Here is a 25,062-nt window from a genome sequence, read left to right on the forward strand (position 1 = left end):
CTTCGCGCCTTGTATGCAACCCTTCTGTTGGGTTCGCTCTTTATAGCAAAGGCACAGCTTCACATACTGGCTACAGATTGCGACTTCTGAGCAAAGTTTGCCTAAGTGTAGTCTGTGTTCAGTTATGGGCATCCTCATTAGCAAATGATATTATGCGCATCCTTGATGGCCTAAATGCTGTTCAGAGGTGTTAAGCGAGATTTGCATTTCAGTAACACTTTGCTTTGTACCACACCTAGCTATAGGAGTTCCTCTCTTTACCTAGAAATAGATTAAGAGTTTCGAGTAGTCTTCGTTTCCTTCAGACATGAAAGTCAGAAATAATGAAAGGTCTCTTTTTTTTTTTTTTAAAAAAAAAAAAGCTTCCAATTTCGGTCAGCAGAGAGCTTGTGTGCTTTTCTGGATTTGTGGCCGATCGCTGGCGTACCTTTGCTTTGGTGTTTCTTGTGTGTGCTTGGATTGATGTGCGTTGCCACACGTGGTCGTACAAATTTGCCAGATGTGGTGTGCTAATGCGCATTGCTGGTACTGCCTTGGTTTGGGATCAACTATCGGTGACGATAGCATCACTTGAGCATGGTAAATGCGTAGAGCACAAAGCCACAGAAGCCATTAGTTTAGGCTAAGAGCCCGGCACACCTAAGGTTGCCAAGTTCAAAACTAGAAAATACACTCTCTGCGTTATGTTAGCTGGACCTTTTACCTTAAAAGCCGGACTACCTATTTTAAATGGAAAAAGATAAAGTATGGGGTTTTCAGTTGTTTATTAATAAGCAAATACAATCAGTTTTTTTTGCGAGATCAATTTAAAGGTACTTAAACTAAAAACCAATCAATAAGTAGCGTTATAATTTGGCAGTTTTTTTGCCGGGTAAATCCCCTTCGAAAGTCATCTTAGGACAAAGTAAACTAAAAATTCTTTGTTACACAAAATAAACAAATTTTTATTCTTCTGGGACGAAAAACGAAAAGATATTAATTAATTTTCATAATTTCAATGAGACTTATCAAGAAATAACTATAATCTACTGGGCGGATTCTCATCGGCTGATCGGCACATTCTCTGAGGGCGGGCTGAAAAGTAGTGCCTCCGACTTTTTTATGCGAAAACTCTTAAAGCTTTTTAAATAAAACAAACATTAACATTCGACATCTTTATTCTTCACGTCTACATATTTATTTCTCAACATAGTCACCGTGGCGAAGAACACATTTCTCCCAGTGATAGACCAGTTTGTTGCTACCATCACTATAGAACGTTTGACTTTGTTGACGGAGCCACAACCTCATCTCTGCTTGCACCGCTTCGTCATTATAGTTGAAGTCCTCTAAGACGTTCTTTAAGTTTTGGAAACAGATGAAAATCGGTTGGGGCCAAGTCGGACTGCACGGAAGATGATCAGTGATGTCCGCCTCTGTAGGGGCGGGATCAGTGCCGCAGAGTACTACGCAGATGTTGTATTGTCCTCAATTCCGTCTCGTCATAATACACATTGCAGTTGAGATGGTCGACTGGGCACCGCCCGAAACCCAACAAAAGAATCGATGGCAGTGGACGCAAGGCGACGGACTGATGCAGATGTCGCAGCACTCGAGGGTGGTCTGGCAGTGACATGCTGAAGTAGAGGGTGCCCCATGTGTTGACGAACTCTTCGAATTCGAAACTCGATTACAGCACGATGTTTCTCGTACACCAACATAGTTATGTTACGAACTGCTATATTACACGCTACAATTCGGAGCCTTCTAGTAGTAAAGGGCTGCAAGTATGTAGACATCGAGAATAAACATGTATAATGTAAGTAACGTTCGTTGTATTTAAAAAGCTGTAAGAGTTTTACATAAAAAATTCGGAGGCGTTACTTTTCAGCATGCCCTTGTACTTCTCTTCACTCCCTCTGCACGTAGTAAAATAGTGTGTTAGGCTCGCTCGGCCTACGAAGAAAAGCGTAGGACATAGACGTAGAGATAGCACTGATTCGTATACATACATATCCTCCTTATTTCTCATTATGCTTTTTCCTCGAAATTACGTCATTAAGTTGGGACGGGCCTTCCTTATGCGTCCGCTATTTCACCGCTAAAAAGCCTATCAAAAGCCGGACAGGCCGGCCTTGTATGTATTTGGCCGGACACAACCGCAAAACATCGGACATGTCAGGCTAAAGCCGGACACTTGGCAACCCTAGTTGCAGTCCCAGCTGAGGGCGGAAGCAGTAGCTAAGCGGGTGAGGAGTATTCCACAATGCATCGTGTGACCAGTGAACACGCGGTAACAAGCCGATTTAAATAAATGGCACCGACATGTGGTGTTACTAGGAGATTCATTGACTACACTGCAGTGTTGGTTACATGGTCGTACAGAAGGGGTGGCGAGATAGCCCCCATTCCTCTCCCCCCCCCCCCCCCCCAAGGAAGCTGGCACGGGGGGCGGGGGGGGGGGGGGACGGAGGCGTAAAAACAGCTAAAACAGCTACGTAGATTTTCCAGCTCGTTTGTAGGCGCCACACGTACAGTGTGTCTTCAGGCCAACCAGATTTGCATTGTGGGTTCTCCGACTAGAGCCTCCCCCACTGCCGATTTACGCCAGTCACTCACCAGCAGCGTATATCCTATGACGGTCAGTCAGGCAGGGCCCTCGCTAACAGCATTCGTTTCCGTATAGTTTCGTAGGCCCAAGCCATGTGAGTTCTATATACTGTGAATAATGTAACTAGGTACTGTAACGAAAGGATGGTCATCGCTACCGGATGTACAGAAAATGTGTTGAGTACGAATAGGTTGTGCCTGAACTGAGAACGGAGTTGGTGCCGAGGCCATTTAAAAGTTGCAAAGGGCAGAATCATGGCTTGACGACCTGACGAGCAGATGAGAAAATTAAGAAACGAATACGTTACTACAGGAAAAGAGTCCACAAAGAAAAAACAGTGTCGTTTTTCCAAATTTTTAAAAAGGAATTTCAAAATTTGAAAGATAAAGGTTTGGATTTCGTCCAAATATTCCTAAATATTAGAGCTCCAAGGCTGCATTGTGTAAAGCAAGGAAGGAAGATACTGGGAAATTAAGAAGTAATAAAGAAGTTTATGACATGTAGGCCTACTGTAGTAGTGGGATCATCAGATCCTCAGTTTTTTATTTCAATATTAGGGAAATGCAAAGAAAACAAACTCTGTTAACTTAATAATTATTATTATTTCAAGATGAACACACTTTTAAAAAGCTGAATGAGTATTTCAAAATGAATTTCTGTAATCTGCATCAAGCTCTGAGTGATCGTTGCAACAGAACCCACTCTCTACTTCATCAAAGACTGACTGTACCAATTCGTCGAATTTAGGGTCACTTACTTTCATTTGATTACAAAATGGTAACGCCATTTCAACCGAGGACAATAGAAAGCACTTCGTCAGAAAAATCTCATACTCAGTATAGTGATGTCAGTCCAAATAGATGATAGACAATGTGATCTACGCTGTCAAACTTACCTGATGTACACAAAAACTCCGTTCAGCAACTCAGAGCACATTGTCTGAAAAGCACTGAGACATTAAAACTAGACGAAATACAAAATTTCATGGGACCACATGAACCCATTATACCAGTTGTGGATTCCGGAAAGCCAAGCCACCATCTTTGGTTACACCACTTGGCTTTCCCGTCATCCAGATTTCCCTTTATCCGTTGACAGAAAAGTATGACGGGCAGTCAAATGAAAACCGAACCCCGTGACAATTGGACCATGGTATGGTTTCATTTAAAACTAATCACCACACGCATTAAGATATTTCCTCATTGGTACACAAGATGATCAGTTCACGTTTCATAGAATGCGTTCAGCCACTGACAGGTCCACAACCGCATCCCCTCTTGCACTTCCTCCTCTCACTGAAACGGACATTCACACTTGTCTTACTTCAGGTCGCCGAGGATGTGAAAACACACAAAGATCTGGGCTGCGCAGAGCATGCTGCAGTGTTCCTCAGCCAAATTGCTGAGGCGTAGCCTTCGCGCGACTAGCTGTGTGGGGGCAGGCGTTATCGTGCAACAGGATGATTCCGTCCAACAGCATTCCTGGGAGTTTTGACTTTATGGCACGTTGCAATTTCTATAAAGTGTCCTCATAGCGCTGCGCACTGATTGTGGCTCTATGCTCGAGGAACTCAACAAGCAGTGGGCCCCTACAGTCGAAGAAAGAGTCATCATAAACTTACCAGAACTTGTGTGAGCAGCTTTACGTTTCTACACTCCTGGAAATGGAAAAAAGAACACATTGACACCGGTGTGTCAGACCCACCATACTTGCTCCGGACACTGCGAGAGGGCTGTACAAGCAATGATCACACGCACGGCACAGCGGACACACCAGGAACCGCGGTGTTGGCCGTCGAATGGCGCTAGCTGCGCAGCATTTGTGCACCGCCGCCGTCAGTGTCAGCCAGTTTGCCGTGGCATACGGAGCTCCATCGCAGTCTTTAACACTGGTAGCATGCCGCGACAGCGTGGACGTGAACCGTATGTGCAGTTGACGGACTTTGAGCGAGGGCGTATAGTGGGCTTGCGGGAGGCCGGGTGGACGTACCGCCGAATTGCTCAACACGTGGGGCGTGAGGTCTCCACAGTACATCGATGTTGTCGCCAGTGGTCGGCGGAAGGTGCACGTGCCCGTCGACCTGGGACCGGACCGCAGCGACGCACGGATGCACTCCAAGACCGTAGGATCCTACGCAGTGCCGTAGGGGACCGCACCGCCACTTCCCAGCAAATTAGGGACACTGTTGCTCCTGGGGTATCGGCGAGGACCATTCGCAACCGTCTCCATGAAGCTGGGCTACGGTCCCGCACACCGTTAGGCCGTCTTCCGCTCACGCCCCAACATCGTGCAGCTCGCCTCCAGTGGTGTCGCGACAGGCGTGAATGGAGGGACGAATGGAGACGTGTCGTCTTCAGCGATGAGAGTCGCTTCTGCCTTGGTGCCAATGATGGTCGTATGCGTGTTTGGCGCCGTGCAGGTGAGCGCCACAATCAGGACTGCATACGACCGAGGCACACAGGGCCAACACCCGGCATCATGGTGTGGGGAGCGATCTCCTACACTGGCCGTACACCACTGGTGATCGTCGAGGGGACACTGAATAGTGCACGGTACATCCAAACCGTCATCGAACCCATCGTTCTACCATTCCTAGACCGGCAAGGGAACGTGCTTTCCAACAGGACAATGCGCGTCCGCATGTATCCCGTGCCACCCAACGTGCTCTAGAAGGTGTAAGTCAACTACCCTGGCCAGCAAGATCTCCGGATCTGTCCCCCATTGAGCATGTTTGGGACTGGATGAAGCGTCGTCTCACGCGGTCTGCACGTCCAGCACGAACGCTGGTCCAACTGAGGCGCCAGGTGGAAATGGCATGGCAAGCCGTTCCACAGGACTACATCCAGCATCTCTACGATCGTCTCCATGGGAGAATAGCAGCCTGCATTGCTGCGAAAGGTGGATATACACTGTACTAGTGCCGACATTGTGCATGCTCTGTTGCCTGTGTCTATGTGCCTGTGGTTCTGTCAGTGTGATCATGTGATGTATCTGACCCCAGGAATGTGTCAATAAAGTTTCCCCTTCCTGGGACAATGAATTCACGGTGTTCTTATTTCAATTTCCAGGAGTGTATTTCTCTGGAGGGGGAGATGACGGATGGTTCCACTGTTGGCTTTGCCGTTTCCCCTTGGTCTGTCGGAATGCTGTCGGGTGAAATCACCCTGTTGCACAATAATGCCTGCCCACACACTGGCAGTCGGACGAATTTGGTTGCGAAACATTACAACATCCTCCGTGAAGCCTGGATATTTCACCATGTGATTTGCACATCTTTGGTGACCTGACGAAAGACTTGCGTAGACGTCAGTTTCAGTTGGACGAGGAAGTGCGAGAGTGGATGCGATTGAGAATCTGTCAGCAGCTGACTGCGTTCTACGAAACAAGAATTGCTCATCTCGTGTCCCGTTGGGATAAATGTCGTAATGGATGTGGTGGTTACTTGTGAATTGAACCCTTCCATGGTCCTATGGTGGCGGATGCTCATTTTTCATTTTAATGCTCCTCATAACATGGAATGCACGTCTCCATACCATCCAACACAAAGCTCAAAACCAACAAACTGCTAACAGGGTGCACCTGCGATCTAGAATCTTCCACCATTATCATCACCCATAAGTCTCTCATCAGGCCCATTCTCACCTACAACAATGTTGCTGAATCTCTGCCTCCACTAAATTCTACAAGTCCCTTGAAATCCTAGAAAGACATGCACTCCATCTCGCTTTCTGCATCTGCCTACTTTCCCCAACTATCATTCCACACCAACTAATCCGCTTCCCACACCTTATTCTCTTGCTCAAGCACCTTTGGATGCATTACTGACAAACCCCAGTCCCGGCAGCCCACTTATCACCAATCCAGGTACCCTGCTACGCCCCTACATCCATACGCTGCTTATCATGCACCTTTCTGCTTTATCCTTCCTCTCCCGCTACAGTGTTGTTAACCATCTGCCACTCACCAAAGATGAAATCCCTCCCAAGATATAACCATATTTCCACTCCTAGTCACAATACTCCATTGGTCCATTTTCCTCCCTACTACTTCCTCCGCCTTTCTGACGCTCATTTGCTACCTGTGGTTCCACAAAGCCCGTAATCATAATCATCATTCCACCTTCATCATAACCGTGGACATATTCATGCATCACAAGCATCACTGTTACACCATAACATCATTCACATTATCATCAGTGATTTTATTTTAAGTATAACATAAAAACATCTATAAAGTTTAAAAAATCAACAATACTGCCCACCAGTGTTTCTTTTTAAATCTTCATTTTGTCACCCATTTTTTGTAAAAATCACAAACATTGTCAACTAATGTGTTTTTAAAAATCATCACTTGTCTTCTGATTTTTTTTTATTTTAGGCCCTCTTTTCAATTTCTGTAATATATGGCAGAAGAACCGTTTCATCCGCTGCCAGGCCGCCCCTTGGTGGGGAATTAAGCAGCCGTTCGATAGATATTAATATGTACAACATTCAATGAATGCTTGTTGTTACTTTAGCGAACTCCACACATGGACTAACTGGTCTCTTTTAAAAAACTAATTTGATGGCTACACAACTCGGCCCATTTAAATCATGTTTAACTATTTGACTTTTGAATGTTCATATAAGTATGTAGGAAGAAAGGATATAAATAGTAAAATAAAATCTGAAGGCAAAGTCCCCCTCAATAGCGCCACCTGTCGGCGGGAACCTTTATCTTTGTTCAAATTTTTTGAGTCAAAGTGTTGGTTGACGTCCCTATTAAGCACTGATTTTAATACAGAGACAACTTGTTGTTGTACAGCAAATACCTGTCGCTCTTTCTGTTCCTCTAATATTAATTACAGCTGTCTGATGATGGCAGTAGTCGAAACTGCATAATGAACAAAATAATGTTGTCTACACAATTTGATTCACAAAATACACACAATGATGTGGACTCATGTAGGAAATTCATCTCTTTTATTAATAAATTTATTTAATCTGCTTACAAAATTATAAAGCTGCTAAGGAAAAATTGCAGGAACATAGTTTTAGAGGGTGGCGGTTCTGCCATGGTTGCAAGATTACCCCAGCATGGCCCTAAACTGAATGGCGAACTGTGTCGGCTATCTAAGGCGGCTCGCTAGAGATCACAGCTCTTGTAACACCAGCTCATTAGAGATAGAGCCCACTGCACACTCCGCTTGCACCTAATTTCGACGCGATCGGACACCGTGAGTGTCTCTGTTTCCGTGTCGTAGGATACTAAAGGATCAGTGCTGTCGTACCCAAAATGATGGCTCGTTGGCTAAAATATCCCTCAGTGGAACTACTAGGCAGCAACCTAGCGGGTTAAATTTGGAGCGAGGGCCAATTTTGTGGTCAGCTGAACCTAGTGATACCGGATATCGGCTTCATCCCGTGAAGTTCGGCTGCTGCAGCTTGTAAAGTTATACATCGGCAAGCAGGAAGAGTACAGAACACAGACAATATTTTTTTGTATATAAAATTTTTTGAATTGTGTGTTGTGGTGACAGATTGATCTGTAGCGTAGCCTGAGGTATGAGTTATGTTCAAAGATGGCAATCTGGTTGTGAATCGGCGAAGGCAACGAATGTGAACACGAAATCTCAGTTGTGGTGAAATACTGAACTGTAGCGTAGTCAGAGGCCTATATCAGGTTGTTGGGTAACTGTCTGTGAGTTGGTGAACAGTATCAAAGGCTTCAGTTAATCTCAATGAAGCCTCTAGACAACAAACCACAGGTAGGAGACGAGGTACTAAAATGGTTCAAATAGCTCTGAGCACTATGGGACTCAACTGCTGTGGTCATAAGTCCCCTAGAACTTAGAACTACTTAAACCTAACTAACCTAAGGACAGCACACAACACCCAGCCATCACGAGGCAGAGAAAATCCCTGACCCCGCCGGGAATCGAACCCGGGAACCCGGGCGTGGGAAGCGAGAACGCTACCGCACGACCACGAGATGCGGGCGAGACGAGGTACTAGCGGAAGTAAAGCTGTGAGGGGCGGTTGTGAGTCGTGCTTGGGTACTTCAATCGGTAGAGCACTTGCCCATGAAAGGGATAAGCCCGAGTTCGAGTCTCGATCCGACACAGAGCTTTAATCTGCCAGGAAGTTTCAGACCACAGCAGACTGATACTCCAATTATGGCGGTTAATTGTTCCATCAAGTATAAAGGTTGCTTCGGCTCACCGAAGTATTAGATAATGGAAACATTCACATTCTTCACACATGTTGACGAAAACTAAACTCCGTCCGAACAGGCCTCGGAAACGTCCGCTGTGTCATCCTCGGGGCAAAGATGTCATCGAATGCGGATATGGAGGGATGCAGCGTCAGCACACCGCTCTCCCATTCATTGTCCGATTTATTGGAGTGAACATGTTGGTGATCCACTCAAAAAATTCATTTTGCCTATTGGAATCATCCTCCTTCAGATCTTGGAGAAGCGTCGCAGTGTATATTCACATATGATAACCTACTCAGAAAATTCAATTGACGTACTGAAATATCCATCATTCAGAGAATGGAGATGTGTCAGAATGTAATGCTTCCACCTCCGAGTCCATGAAGTTTTGTGAACACACATTTTGCTGATCCCAATCTCACTATAGCATTGCTTCACAGACTTTTTGTGGGATTGCGTGTTTGTCTGAACCTCGGCAGCCACACTCTCGTTATGTGTTGAACATCTCTTTCTCCTACTACATCCCTTCTTCATATCATGAACCATCGACTTTGAACTTGTCTCGAAATCTTGTAATTGTTAATCGTGAAGGTGGCGGTGTTCCAAATTAAGCTCTCCAAACTCGTCGAACCTCATACACATTCTCTGTTTTCCAATAACACTTCATCATACACTTCCGTTCTTCAAACGGTAACGCCATGTATACTTCCAAACTTCCAACAAATGGAACAATTGCTCAGATATTCACAGATTTCTAAATTATTACCCACAACTTTTTTTTCTATTTGCTTTAATTAAAGAGAGATTCAGTTTCAAAGAGTGGATACATTATTTTGGAACGCTCCTGTCTATTGGGTGACTTCTTTACAAGACATGGGGAGCTAGTGTACCCTCCTGAAGTTACCGATTATTTGTGGGCACGTACTGTATCACAATGTAAGTGCGTCAGTACAACACCTTTGAGAATTAAAATTATGTCCATAGCAGTACTAAGGCTAGATCACAACTTACAGAATAAAATTAAAAATTCACGATATTTTTGTGAGTAAGCTCATCACAAAAATACGTGAAACTCAGAATATGTGTATAGATGTAGAACTGAATGAAAAATTTGGAAGTAAATCCGATATATGGAATTGTCCTGAACTGATTTTAAGTGATATACATGAACACAATTCATCATGGTATGTGTGACTTTACAAAGAAATCTAGACTCTCTCTCTAGTTTGCAAATAAATTTTCACGTCAAAATTGCGCAGTTGCTTTGCGGAATTTCATACTGATTCTGACATTTTCTGATTTGGTTACTGTTCCGCTGCACCTCCTTTGTATAATTAAATTTCGTAAATTATTACATTAGCTGTCAACTACATAATACAAGATTGGGCAAATAAAAGTGGTCTAGAGAACAGAGTTCCAGGGTACAAAGAAACGCAGCATAGGAAGGGAAATACAGCACTAACCTGACAATAGCAGATGTTGAATGTGACCACCATTCATCACTTGGCACTTCTGAGTCCTGGTCGGGAAGTTGCTGAAGGCGGATGGAAACTGGAGTGCTGGAATTCCTGCAGTCCCATCCGAAATCGACTGCTGCACTTTTTGAAGACTATGGGAGTTGTTGTGATACACCTTAGACCATAGACTTAAGGGATCCTCACACAAAGTAATCGGATATCGATAGGTCAGGTGACATGGGTGGTCAGCTAGGGCCGAACCAGACTGACCTTTGCCAATAATTGCGTCAGGCGTGAAGACTGCATAAATGTGCTCCATGGTTTGGCCGGCTGTATGGGCAGTTGTTCCATTCTGTTGGAAGTAACTGTGGGTATTTTACTCCTCCGTTAATACCGCCACAAATGATTTCGAAATGTTGGCAATGTAAATCAGCGCCTGATGAAAGAAGATGGGACCAATACTGCGGCGTGCAGACACTGCATACGAAACCCCAATCTTCTGATCATGCAATGGCGTTTAGTGGGAGTTATGTATATTCTCCGCTGGCAAGAACCTGTGATTCTGTGAGCTGACATAACCACTTAGGTGAAACCCAGCTTCATCGTACAGAACGATCCATGTCCAAGCCGTTCAGTGTTATCTCAGTGAACAGCTACTCACGAAACTGGAAGTGCTGAGGAACATTTGTTGGTTTTAATGCATGAACAACAGACACTCGGTAGGCATGCATGTGCAGGTTCAGGTAGAATGTTCGTTCACATGATCGACATGATGTACCGGTCTCTTGCAACAGGCATCAGGTTGATTTGGTAGGTCTCTGGAGTATTTCCTGGTGACCTGCAGCCACATTTTCTGGCTTGTGAGTACGTTTCGGTATGTGTTTTTACTTGTTCAAAACAGATGATGTCTGACGCCATTTTTGGACTAAGCGTTGTATGGCACCCTTTGCTGGCACTTTGACACCTTTAAACTTCTCACCAAACAGCTGACGACACCGTTTCTACAGCTTTGTTGTCACGTAACTCTCCACAACGAACACTCGCTACTCCAATGTGAGTACAGTCGTCCCCTTTGCACTGCTCCACTCACACTGACACAGGCTGCATTGCACTCTGAACCGGTGTGGATCACGTGACAGGTGTACATGTGGTGTGCACTTCACAGAGTATGGTTAGATGCTTATATCAAAGTCCAATCGTTTCCACGCGTCCGGGCCACTTTTATTTGCTCTACCCTGTATAAAGCAAGTCAAAGTGCACATAGTAATTAGAAGTGGCTGTAACCGTAACATTACATCGATAAGAACTGCAGAGAATACAAAAGAAACAGTTTTTTTTACAAACTTTATACATGTTGGCCACACGGACAACATGTAATAGATAATCCACTTCGCGCCGTACAGTCGAAAGCACATGTGGAGTTCTGACGTGAGCAAGTTAGAAATAAGTATTTTGAGTTTTAGGTTCGGCGAGATGACAAAAACGCCACAGGTGTGCCGTTTCCCTACTACAGTACGTGAAAGATTTGGCGCTGGTGATGTCCAGAGATGATGTTCAAACTGATGTGTGCTGTATGTTGTTTTAGAAATGTTGCTGAAATTGTCGTCCGTTAATATTAATGCAAAACAGACATCTCGTATTAATGGTTGCCCAACACGCTCGAAACAACAAGATTTTTTGCGAATAATGGCTGCAGCCAAACGTACAGCCATCTCTTCTGCAGTGTTTGTCGGTGTCTTATGCACCAAACGTTTCATCTCTGCCAACAAAAAGAAATTCATAAGTGGTCAGCAATACCCATTACACGGCAGTTTGAGCAATGTCTCTGAATATCATTAAGGCCGGAAGCGTCATCGACCCCTAGTGAGGAACTTCTATACCTGTGACATTTTTGTTGCCTCAAAAAATGTTTCTTTTTATCTTTCTAAACACTCTAGAATTTTGTCTACATAGAGTTGTGACACTCTATATTACACCGACAGACTGTAAGGACGGGTTTCCGACGGGAAAGAGAGAAAAAAAGGTCCCATGAACTTGTGTCTGTAAATGGATGGTGTGCGTGCAGTGACAACAAATCATCCCAGAATACAGTGCAGAGCTGCATCACATCCGCGTCACAATAAATGTTCAAGGTGGCCTACGTGAGATGGAGTTCACGTGTTCACATTTCGCATCACGGATTGTTGAACTCTTTCGCACGCTGTGGCCTTTCTCTGAATAGAGCCACTGGCGTAGTGAAGATCGTGTTGCTGGGTCTGCACGTCAGGAACTGGTTAATCGCTCACAGCGCTTTACAGATGCTCCCAGAGGTAAAAATCCAGAGGATTTAAGCCCACTGATGTAGCAGGCCATTCAATAGGTTCTCCGCAATCTGAGAAGATGTAGTTGAGGTATCGGTGAACTGTAATGTTGGAGTTGGGTAGTGTTCCGTTACGCAGAAAGCACATAACCTGCTATATTGCCGAGGGCACACTGTCAAGCAGTCCAGTCAAAGTACCCTGCTGGAAATCCAGGTATGTTGCTCCGTCGAGGCATTGTGGAATAATAAGCAGTCAATGTACGTGGTCGCCAAGAATCCCTGCCCACGCGTTGATACTGAACTGATGCTGATGAGTTGCCTCAACCATTCCCCGAGTATTATCTGTAGCCCACAGATAACGATTACGCAGAAACATGATGCCAGTTCTGGTAAAAACTGCTTCGTCGGTAAAGAGGGCAGATGACAGAAATCCCATAACTGTGGTGGTCTTGTGCAAAAAACATGGACATAATTCTTCCCGTAGAGGGAAATCCGGTGCTGATAATCGTTGCACTCGTTTCCGGTGATAGGAATAGTAGCGGTTGTCCAGCAGGATAGACATAATCGTACTTTGTCTTTTACCATGTTCGCAGGCCATCTCTTGGAGCTTGTATTAGGATTTGTCTCAATACCCTACAGAACCGGTCCTCCAAATATGGTGTACGCTCAGTCCACCTCCTCCCTGCGAGTTCATCTGTCTGAAAGAACCCACGATCACACAAACGTTCAAAAAGGGCTCGACATATTGTGTGATGAGGTTGGTGTCTGTGAGGCTACTTGTTTCGTTTTGGTATAGCCGTGGTGCCTCGCAGCCGTTTCCATCTGCTCGGCCGTAGACAAACACCATCTCTGCTTGCTGCCGAACATGAATATCGGCCAATTCCTGCTGCTTCGGTACGCTGCGTCACTCACACGTCCTGCAACACACAAGGAACACACGGTGCACTGTCAAACGTACTTTCATTCGCCTGCACCATCTACTGTGGCAACGATCATCTCTGGACAAATGTTCATAGGACATTTTCCCTCCATTTCAAGTCAGGAATCCGTCGCTGCAGTTTGTCGGTATTATCAATGTGTTGTTGTTGTTGTTGTGGTCTTCAGTCCTGAGACTGGTTTGATGCAGCTCTCCATGCTACTCTATCCTGTGCACGCTTCATCTCCCAGTACCTGAAAGCTACATCCTTCTGAACCTGTTTAGTGTATTCATCTCTTGGTCTCCCTCTACGATTTTTACCCTCCACGCTTCCCTCCAATTCTAAATTGGTGATCCCTTGATGCCTCAGAACATGTCCTACCAACCGATCCCTTCTTCTAGTCAAGTTGTGCCACATACTCCTCCCCAATCCTATTAAATACCTCCTCATTAGTTATGTGATCTACCCATCTAATCTTCAGCATTCTTCTGTAGCACCACATTTCGAAAGCTTCTATTCTCTTCTTGTCCATACTAGTTATCGTCCATGTTTCACTTCCATTCATGGCTACGCTCCATACAATAAATTTTCAGAAACGACTTCCTGACACTTAAATCTATACTCGATGTTACCAAATTTCTCTTCTTCAGAAACGCTTTCCTTGCCATTGCCAGTCTACATTTTATATCCTCTCTACTTCGACCATCATCAGTTATTTTGCTCCCCAAATAGCAAAACTCCTTTACTACTTTAAGTGTCGCATTTCCTAATCTAATTCCCTCAGCATCACCCGACTTAATTCGACTATATTCCATTATCCTCGTTTTGCTTTTGTTGATGTTCATCTTATATCCTCCTTTCAAGATACTGTCCATTCCGTTTAACTGCTCTTCTAAGTCCTTTGCTGTCTCTTACAGAATTACAATGTCATCGGCGAACCCAAAGTTTTTATTTCTTCTCCATGGATTTTAATACTTTTGTTTCCTTCACTGCTTGCTCAATATACAGATTAAATAACATTGGGGATAGGCTACAACCCTGTCTCACTCCCTTCCCAACCACTGCTTCGCTTTCATGTCCCTCGACTCTTATAACTGCCAATTATTATTATCAATGTACACCCTGTATACACAGTAAAAATTGTGCCACAACTATCAGTCTAAATTGCTTCTTTAGTATCGCCCGTGTGACTGCCATCTGTGCACTGCAAGTCATTCCTCTGCTCTTCAGACAGGAGGTGTGTTGACGATGCCGGTGCCGGCCAGCTACAACGACGTGACCACAATGAAGGAGGTGCGCGACCACGTGGGGCTGGTCTGGTACGACAGGAACTTCTTCGTACCGCGCTCATGGGACGGCGCAGACACACGCGTCTGGCTGCGCTTTGGTAGCGTCTGCTACTCTGCTGAAGTGGTACGTAGCCTGATTCGTACATCTGTTTACTGCAAATGCTTACTGTGCTAGCGCTGTAGCGATAAATTTAGCCGAGACATACCAATGATTGCAGGTTGCCCGTCTAACGGCTTCCAGGGGCAACAAAATTATAATTATTGACAGAACTTAAAAATTTAAAACGCTATCTTAATCTGCTTATTAAGAAACATAATATTACGTTAAAATTTTAACATACCAAGACACCTATTACAGATACACTACTGACCATTAAAATTGCTACACCACGTAGATGACGTACTACAGACGCGAAATTTAACCGACAGGAAGAACATGCTGTGATATGCAAATGATTAGCTTTTCAGAGCTTTCACACAAGGTTGGCGCTTGTGGCGACACCTACAACGTGCTGACATGAGGAAAGTTTCCAACCGATTTCTCATACACAAACAGCAGTTGACCGGCGTTGGTTGTGATGCCTCGTGTAAGGGGGAGAAATGCGTACCATCACGTTTCCGACTTTGATAAAGGTCGGATTGTAGCCCATCGCGATTGCGGTTCATCGTATCGCGACGTTGCTGCTTGCGTTAGTCGAGATCCAATAACTGTTAGCAGAATATGGAATCGGTGGGTTCAGGAGGGTAACACGGAATGCCGTGCTGGATCCCAACGACCTCGTATCACTAGCAGTCATACCAACAAGATGGCGGCATGTATACAAGTTGTAGAAAATTGCTCCGTAAACTACGAGTTTTTATCGTCAGTGAAGTGTCGCTCGTGTGGTGAAAAATTGAAAACTGGTGTTAGAACGTGTCCAGTAAAACATATATGGTGTCATTCAAGCAGCTTCGCGAAAGTGAATCGCAATAATGTATTTTCGTGTGACTGTAATCATCCGTGTAAAGGCCGAGAAGTTGCCACAGAGATGTGTAACTCTGAACTCGAACTAAATGTGAAAAATGAAGTATGTAAAGACTTAAAAGCAGCTAGAAAGTACATTAAATTACTAGAAAACATGATTCAGCTTCTTACTTAACCCGCTGAAACATCATTATTTACGCCAAAAAAATCGTACAGAAAATGAGGTAGACCTAAATATTTACTCTGATAGCCATGGACGCGGTCTTGCGGAAGTTCTCAGTAATCATCATGACTTAAAAGCCTACAGTTGCGTAAAACCAGACGCTCCAATGCAGGAAATTATAAAGGACGTCATAAAAGACAACATAAAAAGCACAGATCGTTATATTTTATTAATTGGAGGTGCCAATGATGTGTACAGGAATGAGTTACTGAATGCTGTGCACAACTTAAGGAAATTTCTGGACGCTACTAAGAAGCAGAACGTGATTGTCACTAGCCTTCCTTGTAGACATGACCTTATACCCACTTCGTGTGTAAACGCTGAAATTAGGGAAGCCAACTCACTATTTCAGGAAATATGCAAAATGTATCCAAATACAAACTTTCTTTGTACAGATTTTCTTAAGAGAGACTGCTTCACAAAACATGGGATGCATCTGAACAAAAAGGGCAAGAAACTTTTGTGTGGGAAAATCAGTGAAATGTTAGAGAGACCGAACAAACATAGTGACAGCATGTCATTACCATTAGCTCCAGCAGTTTTAAAGCAAGCCCCAGCAGAAGTATTCCCACAAAAAATGATAAAGGATCAGAAACAATCACAGCAGCAACAACAACAAAAACAGCAACAGTAGCTACATCAATAGCAGAGCCACCTCTGATACCAGCAGCGCGGAAACCAGAAAGAGGAGGAAGCCCACAAGAGAAACAGAGATATGACCTTATTTAAGTCGGTAAAGCAGAGAAATATACAACAAGGTATTTACAACTTTAAAATAATCCACCAGAATGTACAGGGCTTGAGCAAGAAATACGAACAATTAGACGTGTTTGTAAATGAAACTATGCCTGATGTGATTGGTATTAGTGAACACTGGCTATCTGATGCCAAATTAGAACTTTTTAAACCTCTAAACATGGTACTAGCTAGTAAGTTTTGCAGATCTACTATCAGAGGTGGGGGTGTGTCAATGTATGTAAAAAGCACATTTGATTTTAATTATGTAAATGTAAGTAAATATTCATTAGAAGGAACAATTGAATTATGTGCAGCACGTATAAAGGTACCAAATGATGAAATTTATGTTAAATGTTTATACAGACCGCCAGGTGGAAACTTCTAAGTTTTCTTAACAAAGTTTTGTGACATGATAGAGAATGTTTTTATATCACACCTGAACAAGTTAGTAATTATAGGAGACTTCAACATAAATGTATTAGCAGATAAGTTACACACTAGACAATTCAAGAATACTTTGCTTGAATATAATGTAAGATACCTGATAAACACTGCAACCAGGGAGACTGAAACCTGCCAGTCTGCAATAGATAACATAATCACTGGTATTCATCTTTACGATCTTACATCTTCTGTTATTATAAGTGCTTTGTCAGACCACCATGCAGCAGAACTAAGTGTGCACATAAAAAAGGTTCCTACAAAAAATGGTTCAAATGGCTCTGAGCACTATGGGACTTAACATCTATGGTCATCAGTCCCCTAGAACTTAGAACTACTTAAACCTAACTAACCTAAGGACATCACACAACACCCAGCCATCACGAGACAGAGAAAATCCCTGACCCCGCCGGGAATCGAACCCGGGAACCCGGGCGAGTTCCTACATGCAGTTGCTATAGATATATTAGGATGAATACAGACCAAAATATAACTCATTTGAATAATATGCTAAGGAATGTGGATTGGAACAGTGTTCTAACGATACTTCATAGTTACGGCAAATTCTCAAGTGAACTATTCTACATTCTTAACCAAGCCTGCCCATTAATAAAAAAGAGAATTCAGTCTCATGCTGTAATCCAAAACTGGATATCAAGTTCAGTCACTGAGGCTAGAGAAAAACTAAGATGGTATGAGTATGCTATGTTAAATGACTTGAGCAATAAAAAATTAAAAGAAGAGTTCAAAAAGTATCAGAAATACTATGTAGACCTCCTAATTTCGGAAAAACAGAAACATTTTGAAAGTGTCATTCAGAGCCCAAATAATATCTTCAAAGCATCATGGTCACTAGTAAATAGAGATATAGGTAAATCTGAGAAACAGACAACTGAAAATCACTTGCTGATAAACGGAACAATAGAAACTGATCAGAATAAGATAGTAGATATATTTAACAATTACTTTGCCTCTGTTGGCTCCAGCATAAACAATCAGCTTAAAAATCATAAATACAAATTCAGAGGAGCACCAGTGTCAGGAAGTATATTCTTGATGCCAACAAGTAAAGAAGAAATAATTAAAATAGTGAGTAGCTTAAAGAATTCCCATGCAGCAGGATATGATGGTCTTAGTCTGGACACTCTTAAGAAATGTATACATAAAATTGCATCACCTTTATCAACAGTTATCAACTCTCATATGGAAGATGGTCTATGTCCAGATGGGTTGAAAATTGTTCGAGTTGTGCCTATTTTTAAAAAAGGAAACAGGAATCTAGTTCTTCCAATAATATCCAAAGTCTTTGAGAAAGTAATATACATAAGAATCTGGAACTTCCTGGTATGTAAAAAAGTGATTTCTAAGGGGCAGTATGGGTTTGTCAAGGGGCCTTCCACCATTACAGCAGCATCCAACTTAATTGAAGGTGTCACTCAAGCAATAGATAATAAAGAACATGTCTGTGGCATCTTTCTGGACTTACAAAAAGCATTTGACTGTGGTGATACGACCATATTGCTGGACAAACTGTGGAACTATGGCATTCGAGGCACAGCCCGTAATCTGATGAGGTCCTACTTGACAAAAAGGAAGCAGTTTGTATCTATTAGCACTACAGAGGGAGCATACAAATCAAACACAACTGACATAAATTTTGGTATTCCACAGGGGTCAATATTAGGACCACTTCTTTTTATTATATAACAAACCATGCAACAGCTATCTTATATGCAGATGATACCACGTTAATATGCTGCAATCCAAGCTATTCGCAGCTCAAAGTGGAATCCAATAATGCAACGGGCTTAATTCTGCAGTATTTTAATGAAAACAAACTAAAATTAAACACAAATAAATCTGTCTATATTGAATTTGATCTTCAGAGGCAAAAAACTCATGAAAACTAAATCTTAATGGGTGAAGAATACATTAAAAAACAAAACTCGACCAAATTTCTTGGCCTGACACTTGATGCGGAGTTAAACTGGTCTGATCATGTGAATGATATTTGCAAAAAGCTGTGTACTACCATATATGTCCTAAGAAAACTGACACCTTTTTGTAACATCATCACTCTGAGGCAAATATATTTTGCACAATTTGAATCCCATCTAAGCTATGGGATAGAGGTATCGGGATCCAGCAGTAAAGGTAATATGGAAAGTGTACTTATCTTACAAAAGAAGGCACTTACAATTATGGGAAAGAAATGAGCCAGGGAGTCCTGCAGAAATTTGTTTAAAGAATTTAAAATACTAACTGTGCATAACCTGTATGTGCTGAAGATAATCATTATGGCAGTAAACAGTAACAAAACACTTAATAAAGAAATAGACGATCACAATACTAGAGGTAGAGAGAGTCCCCACATCATCTCTCATAGAACAACACTTTATGAGAAAAGCCCTCACTATGCAGGCATAAAACTACTGAATTGCTTCCATCCTAATATCTCCAAATTGCCCATTATAAAACTAAAAACGAAATTAAAATTATGGTTTCTAAACAATCCTGTATGTTCAATAGATGAGTTTCTAGATTTAGTAAATTCGTATGATGGAAGACCATCTATCTAAAAATATATGTCATCTAAGATCTTAGACTGTGTCACAAACTGTAAACATTTGAAAGTCAGTTATGAATACTATGTCACAAACTGTAGATTCCTTACGGTAATCTAAGTATGGCAATAACAATTTTTTATGTATAGTCCATATATGTAACTCTGTTCTCTCAAATAAATTTAGAAAAAGTTGTGTAGATAAAAGTGCCAGACAATAATATGTAACCCTAGTAAGTAAGGCTCTTACTTATCCAGAAGACTGGAACAAAAAAACTTTTTTTGTAATCAGTTGATGTTGGATCAAAATAATTAAATTTTAAAAAAGTCGAGATGACAGGCATCTTATCCGAATGGCTGTAACGGTTCGTGCAGCCACGTCTCGATCCCTGAGTCAACAGATGGGGACGTTTGCAAGACAACAACCATGTGCACGAACAGTTCGACGACGTTTGCAGCAGCATGGACTATGAGCTTGGAGACCATGGCTGCGGTTACCCTTGACGCTGCATCACAGGCAGGAGCGCCTGCGATGGTGTACTCAATGACGAACCTGGCTGCACGAATGGCAAAACGTCATTTTTTCAGATGACTCCAGTTTCTGTTAACAGCATCATGATGGTCGCATCCGTGTTTGGTGACATCTCGGTGAACACACATTGGAAGTGTGTATTCGTCATCGCCATACTGGCGTATCACCCAGCGTGATGCTATGGAGTACCATTGGTTACACGTCTCGGTCACCTCTTGTTCGCATTGACGGCACTTTGAACAGTGGACGTTACATTTCAGATGTGTTACGATCCGTGGCTCTACCCTTCATTCGATCCCTACAAAACCCTACATTTCAGCAGGATAATGCGCGACCTCATGTTGCAAGTCCTGTATGGGCCTTTCTGGATACGGAAAATGTTCGACTGCTGCCCTGGCCAGCACATTCTCCAGATCTCTCGCCAATTGAAAAAGTCCGGTCAATGGTGGCCGAGCAACTGGCTCGTCACAGTACGCCAGTCACTACTCTTGATGACTGTGGTATCGTGTTGAAGCTGCACGGGCAGCTGTACCTGTACACGCCATCCAAGCTCTTTTTGACTCAATGCCCAGGCGTATCAAGGCCGTTATTATGGCCAGAGGTGGTTGTTCTGGGTACTGATTTCTCGGGATCTAGGCACCCAAATTGCGTGAAAATGTAATCACATGTCAGTTCTAGTATAATATATTTGTCCAATGAATACCTGTTTATCATCTGCATTTCTTCTTGGTGTAGCAATTTTAATGGCCAGTAGTGTAGAAACTCTTTGTTTGTCTTTAGACCGCGTAACTGACATCGCGCAAATACTCACACTTCATTGCAGCCAGTATTTGCGAATGAGAGCAGTTAGCGACTTCCTACAAACTTTACACATAATTTCAAACATTTACGAATCTTTTACTCGCTGACATCCCCCAGAAAATGATGAAAGGAAACAAATTTATCGCATACTACGGTTTCACTGTTCACGCTCTCAAACTTAAGCATCAGGCATAACGTTTTAATTTTTTACTTCTTTACTACGAACTCCATTTGTAACACGCTTTACAAACACTATACACATACATCAATAAATGCACCACCAAACTTATATCATTGTGCAACGCATATTTCAAGAGATGTGGCTTCATAAACATTGAGATAAGTGAAAAACTAGATTTTGTCCAAAATGGAAAGCCGATTACCCGAGCTAAATTCATCTAGCGTTTCATCATGAGAGCACTTAGCGAAACACTTCGCGACTTCCAACAAACCTTAAGCGTAATTTCAATCCTTTCCTAAACTTTTTCTCGCTTATGTGTTTAAAGTCAAATATTTAAAGCATTAACGGATTAGCAAAGTATGATATTTGTAATGAGAATTTGAAGCTCGTTTATACATGGGGGTTTACTAGGTCTCATTTGCTTCGAGACAGTCTGTGGTTCTGTGTTATGAGTATTATTATCCGTCCAGCTACGATACAATCTGTGAACTGTAATGTCTAATAGTTTCTTTCACCTATGGCGAATTGTTGCCTGTGTGGTAAATACCAAGTTATTGGTCTCACCAGCCCATTCAGTTCACTGGATGAAAGAAGGCAAGTGCTTATGACCACCATATGACTATGTCTTCTGAAATTATTTGAAGTTCAATACGGGTCATCATTTTACTGTTATCGATTGGTCTTGCAGAACATTCCCCAATATGAAGCAGTACTGTAGCCAAACCCTTTGTCGTGACTACACGAATGATATACCGTACTCAATACTATATGTCAGTTTAGTATCAGTGTGGCCTTCAGTTTCTATACAGCAGAAAATTCTTTCGTAGCAAGACTACTGCAGTGCAAAACACCAACATTACCCTTCTGTTATAGGAAGGAGCATGTCCAACAGCAGTATTTGATACGATGCACAAGAAATATAATAGGGGCCAAAGATTCAGATATATTATTTTGTGAAGTCCTTATGTGATTAAGGGGAAACGCAACTCATGTAAGTCACCTAAATTTGACAAAGAGCAAATGCTGATTGCCTAATGACAAAGAAAGTATCCATAAATGCTGAAACTCAATGTCTCATTTCCTCCATGCAATGGCTTTAAATATACAGACATGCAGAACCCCCAACCAGACTGACAGTAAGCACATGTAATAATGCTTGGAGCCCCTGAAACAGATCGCTGCATCAGTCATTGAGATCATCAACTGTGCTAGAAAACCAAACATATAGGTCTACTATGGGGTTCTATTTTGAATCCACTATTAATTTTACCAAAGTACCTGAGATGCCATTATGTTCAGACTCAGAGCTCATAATGCATTTCTTCATAATCCACATAAGTTCTCTGACATGATCATGGGCATGTAATTTAGACTACCTGCATTCAAATAACAGAGACACGTTTATTCGATGGAATCAATTGCTTGCTACAAGTTCTCCAAAACTAGGGTTCGATCGATATGGTCATGTTCCCAGGAGAGGCGCTGCAGGAGATGTTGTGCTGTTAGCAACGGCAGTGTCATCGGTCGTCTACTGCCATAGCCCTTTAACTCCAAATTTCGCCAACTACCCTAATGGATACATTTGTCGTACATCCCTCATTGATTTCTGCAGTTATTTCCCGCAGTGTTGGTTGACAACTCTACACAAACGCCACTGCCCTCGATCTTTAACTGAAGGCCGTTGGCCACTACATTGCCCGTGGTGAGAGGTAATGCCTGAAATACGGTATTCTTGGCACGCTCTTGACACTGTGGATCATAGAATATTGAATTCCAAAGTACCATTCAGCTCCGGATCTACAATATTTCCGAACCTGGGCAAAAACTTGATAGTGACGCCCCCTGACCCCCTCCCACTCGAACGTTTGAGACAGGACATAAAAAATAAAAAGAAAACAAAAAAAAAAAGATTTTTCATATATATATATATATATATATATATATATATATTGTAGCGCGAGGATATATAAGGCATGTTCTTTGGTCTTAAATCTGCCAAAGTGCAGTGCCACACCTCTTCACACAGCCTTCCGCTATCGCAGGTCACTGTAATTCAAATCAAATCAAAATGTCGTTCTCTAATATTGAAAAAAAACTGTTGATACGAATAGTACCCAAGAGTGATGTGGTTTCTAGATCTTATTACGTATATTTTGTCACTGTCTGCTAGATAAAACGAAACTGGTATTTCTATTATTACAGCAGTTGTAATACGCTCCAAGTAAGCTAGACTGTTTTGGCACAAATGGTAATTTTTATCTACCAAATTTACGTAAATAACACAATAGAATATAATTCACAAAGTACCAGTATCAAATGCCTAGTAGGGCTATTACAGGCTAAAAGTTTTATGCTAAGAAATAGTTTCACATTTCGTTCATATGCTCCAGTTTCTCAAATATGAGACTGAAAAGCAGTAGTATTACGAAATTTTTATATAAATTTGGAATCGACGTATTCTTCCATATAATTTGTGTGATGTCCCCATTTCTTCTCCTCTCTCGTTCTTAAGAAACAATGTATTCATCAGTAATTCTGTAACTATTCCTCCAATTGTCAAAACTTTTTCTCCCGTTAACTTCACTAACCTTGCCAGAATCACCGATTTAGTTATCCCGCGTTTATTCTCCAGTTAGGCGTTATTGTGTGTTCGTACAACGCATTTTCCGCCCTATTCCGAAAATAGAACTTCAGTGGATGCTAATCGGGGACTGTACAACTGGCCCTTAGTAGTGTAGCGATCTGGCTAAAATTTTCTGTCAAAATTTCATTTTTCTGGATATGGGCTACCGAGAAGATCATACTTGTATGTAATCTTTCTTCTCTGTTATTCCTATTTCCACTCTGGTAGCCTGAATCTATGGATTTCGCTAATAATTATGACGAAGTTTATTATTCGCACACACAATCAACCACATAAACAAGCAACTATTGGTATTCACCCGTTCGGGATTATTTGGCTCAGATCATATAGCCCCGTCCCCTTTTGTCTGTGGGAAAGTTTTCAATTTCTTGATGCGACGGGGATTCCCCTAGCAGAGACATCAAGTACACTATGCATGCATTCAAAAGTAAACTTGTGATTCGTTCAGAAATAAACATATAATGTGTTCAAAAATATTAAAAAATCATCAGGGATGCATTTCAGAATCATTTGAGTAATTGACAGAGCAATGTGCGGTGGATGCTAGGGGCTTTGTGAAACGAGGTTTTTTCTTCAATAATATGACTTTGGTGCCACCTGAAATTTCCTCCCGGGTTAGATACCCTGTTTTGCCCCCCCCCCCCCCCCAGATCTGGGCCTGCTACCGTTTCGCATTTAAAGTCTGTTAATCCCATCATGCACCATAATCACACTAGAAAACTTTTCACATGAATCATCTGAGTAAAAATGGTGGCTCCACAAATGCAAAAACTTTTATGGCCTGTGTATGTGATACTACCACCATATCACTATTCCAACTATTCCATGACTTTGGTCACCTCGGTGTATATAAGTACAAATAAGGAAATGACATCCAATGATCTCTTCACTGTGGATGAACACCAAGCTTGAACTCTTATGGGAATCAGCAATAAGCTGTGAGTAATGAAGCTAATGAGCAAGGGCACTACATCAGTAATGTGTAATATAAGCAGAGAATCCTGGTCTGACAGGAGGCATGCTAGGGTACCTCGTGCAGCTGTGGTGACCAAAGTGTCTGGATGGCATAGTGGCCAGCACATATCTGCCTAGTAAGTAGACACCCAGGTTTGAATCCCAGTCCAGCACAAACTGCCAGCTTTCCCCATTGATATAATTCAGTGCCCATTGGCAGCAAATATTGTTAATTTCTTGTGTTTTGACTCATAGTGACTGCAGGATCAAATCC

General features: G+C 42.4%; 1 protein-coding gene across 1 annotated transcript in view; it reads left to right on the forward strand.

The window, feature by feature from the left end:
- LOC126249963 (beta-glucuronidase-like) overlaps nt 1–25,062 on the forward strand; it is a 150,417-nt gene that overhangs the window by 17,408 nt on the left and 107,947 nt on the right. The window contains exon 3 of the mRNA XM_049951520.1: nt 14,689–14,871. Within this exon, the coding sequence (XP_049807477.1) occupies nt 14,689–14,871 (183 nt within the window). The remainder of the gene's footprint in view (nt 1–14,688; nt 14,872–25,062) is intronic.

Source organism: Schistocerca nitens, chromosome 1, assembly GCF_023898315.1.
Source record: "Schistocerca nitens isolate TAMUIC-IGC-003100 chromosome 1, iqSchNite1.1, whole genome shotgun sequence".
In the NCBI taxonomy this organism is placed as follows: domain Eukaryota; kingdom Metazoa; phylum Arthropoda; class Insecta; order Orthoptera; family Acrididae; genus Schistocerca; species Schistocerca nitens.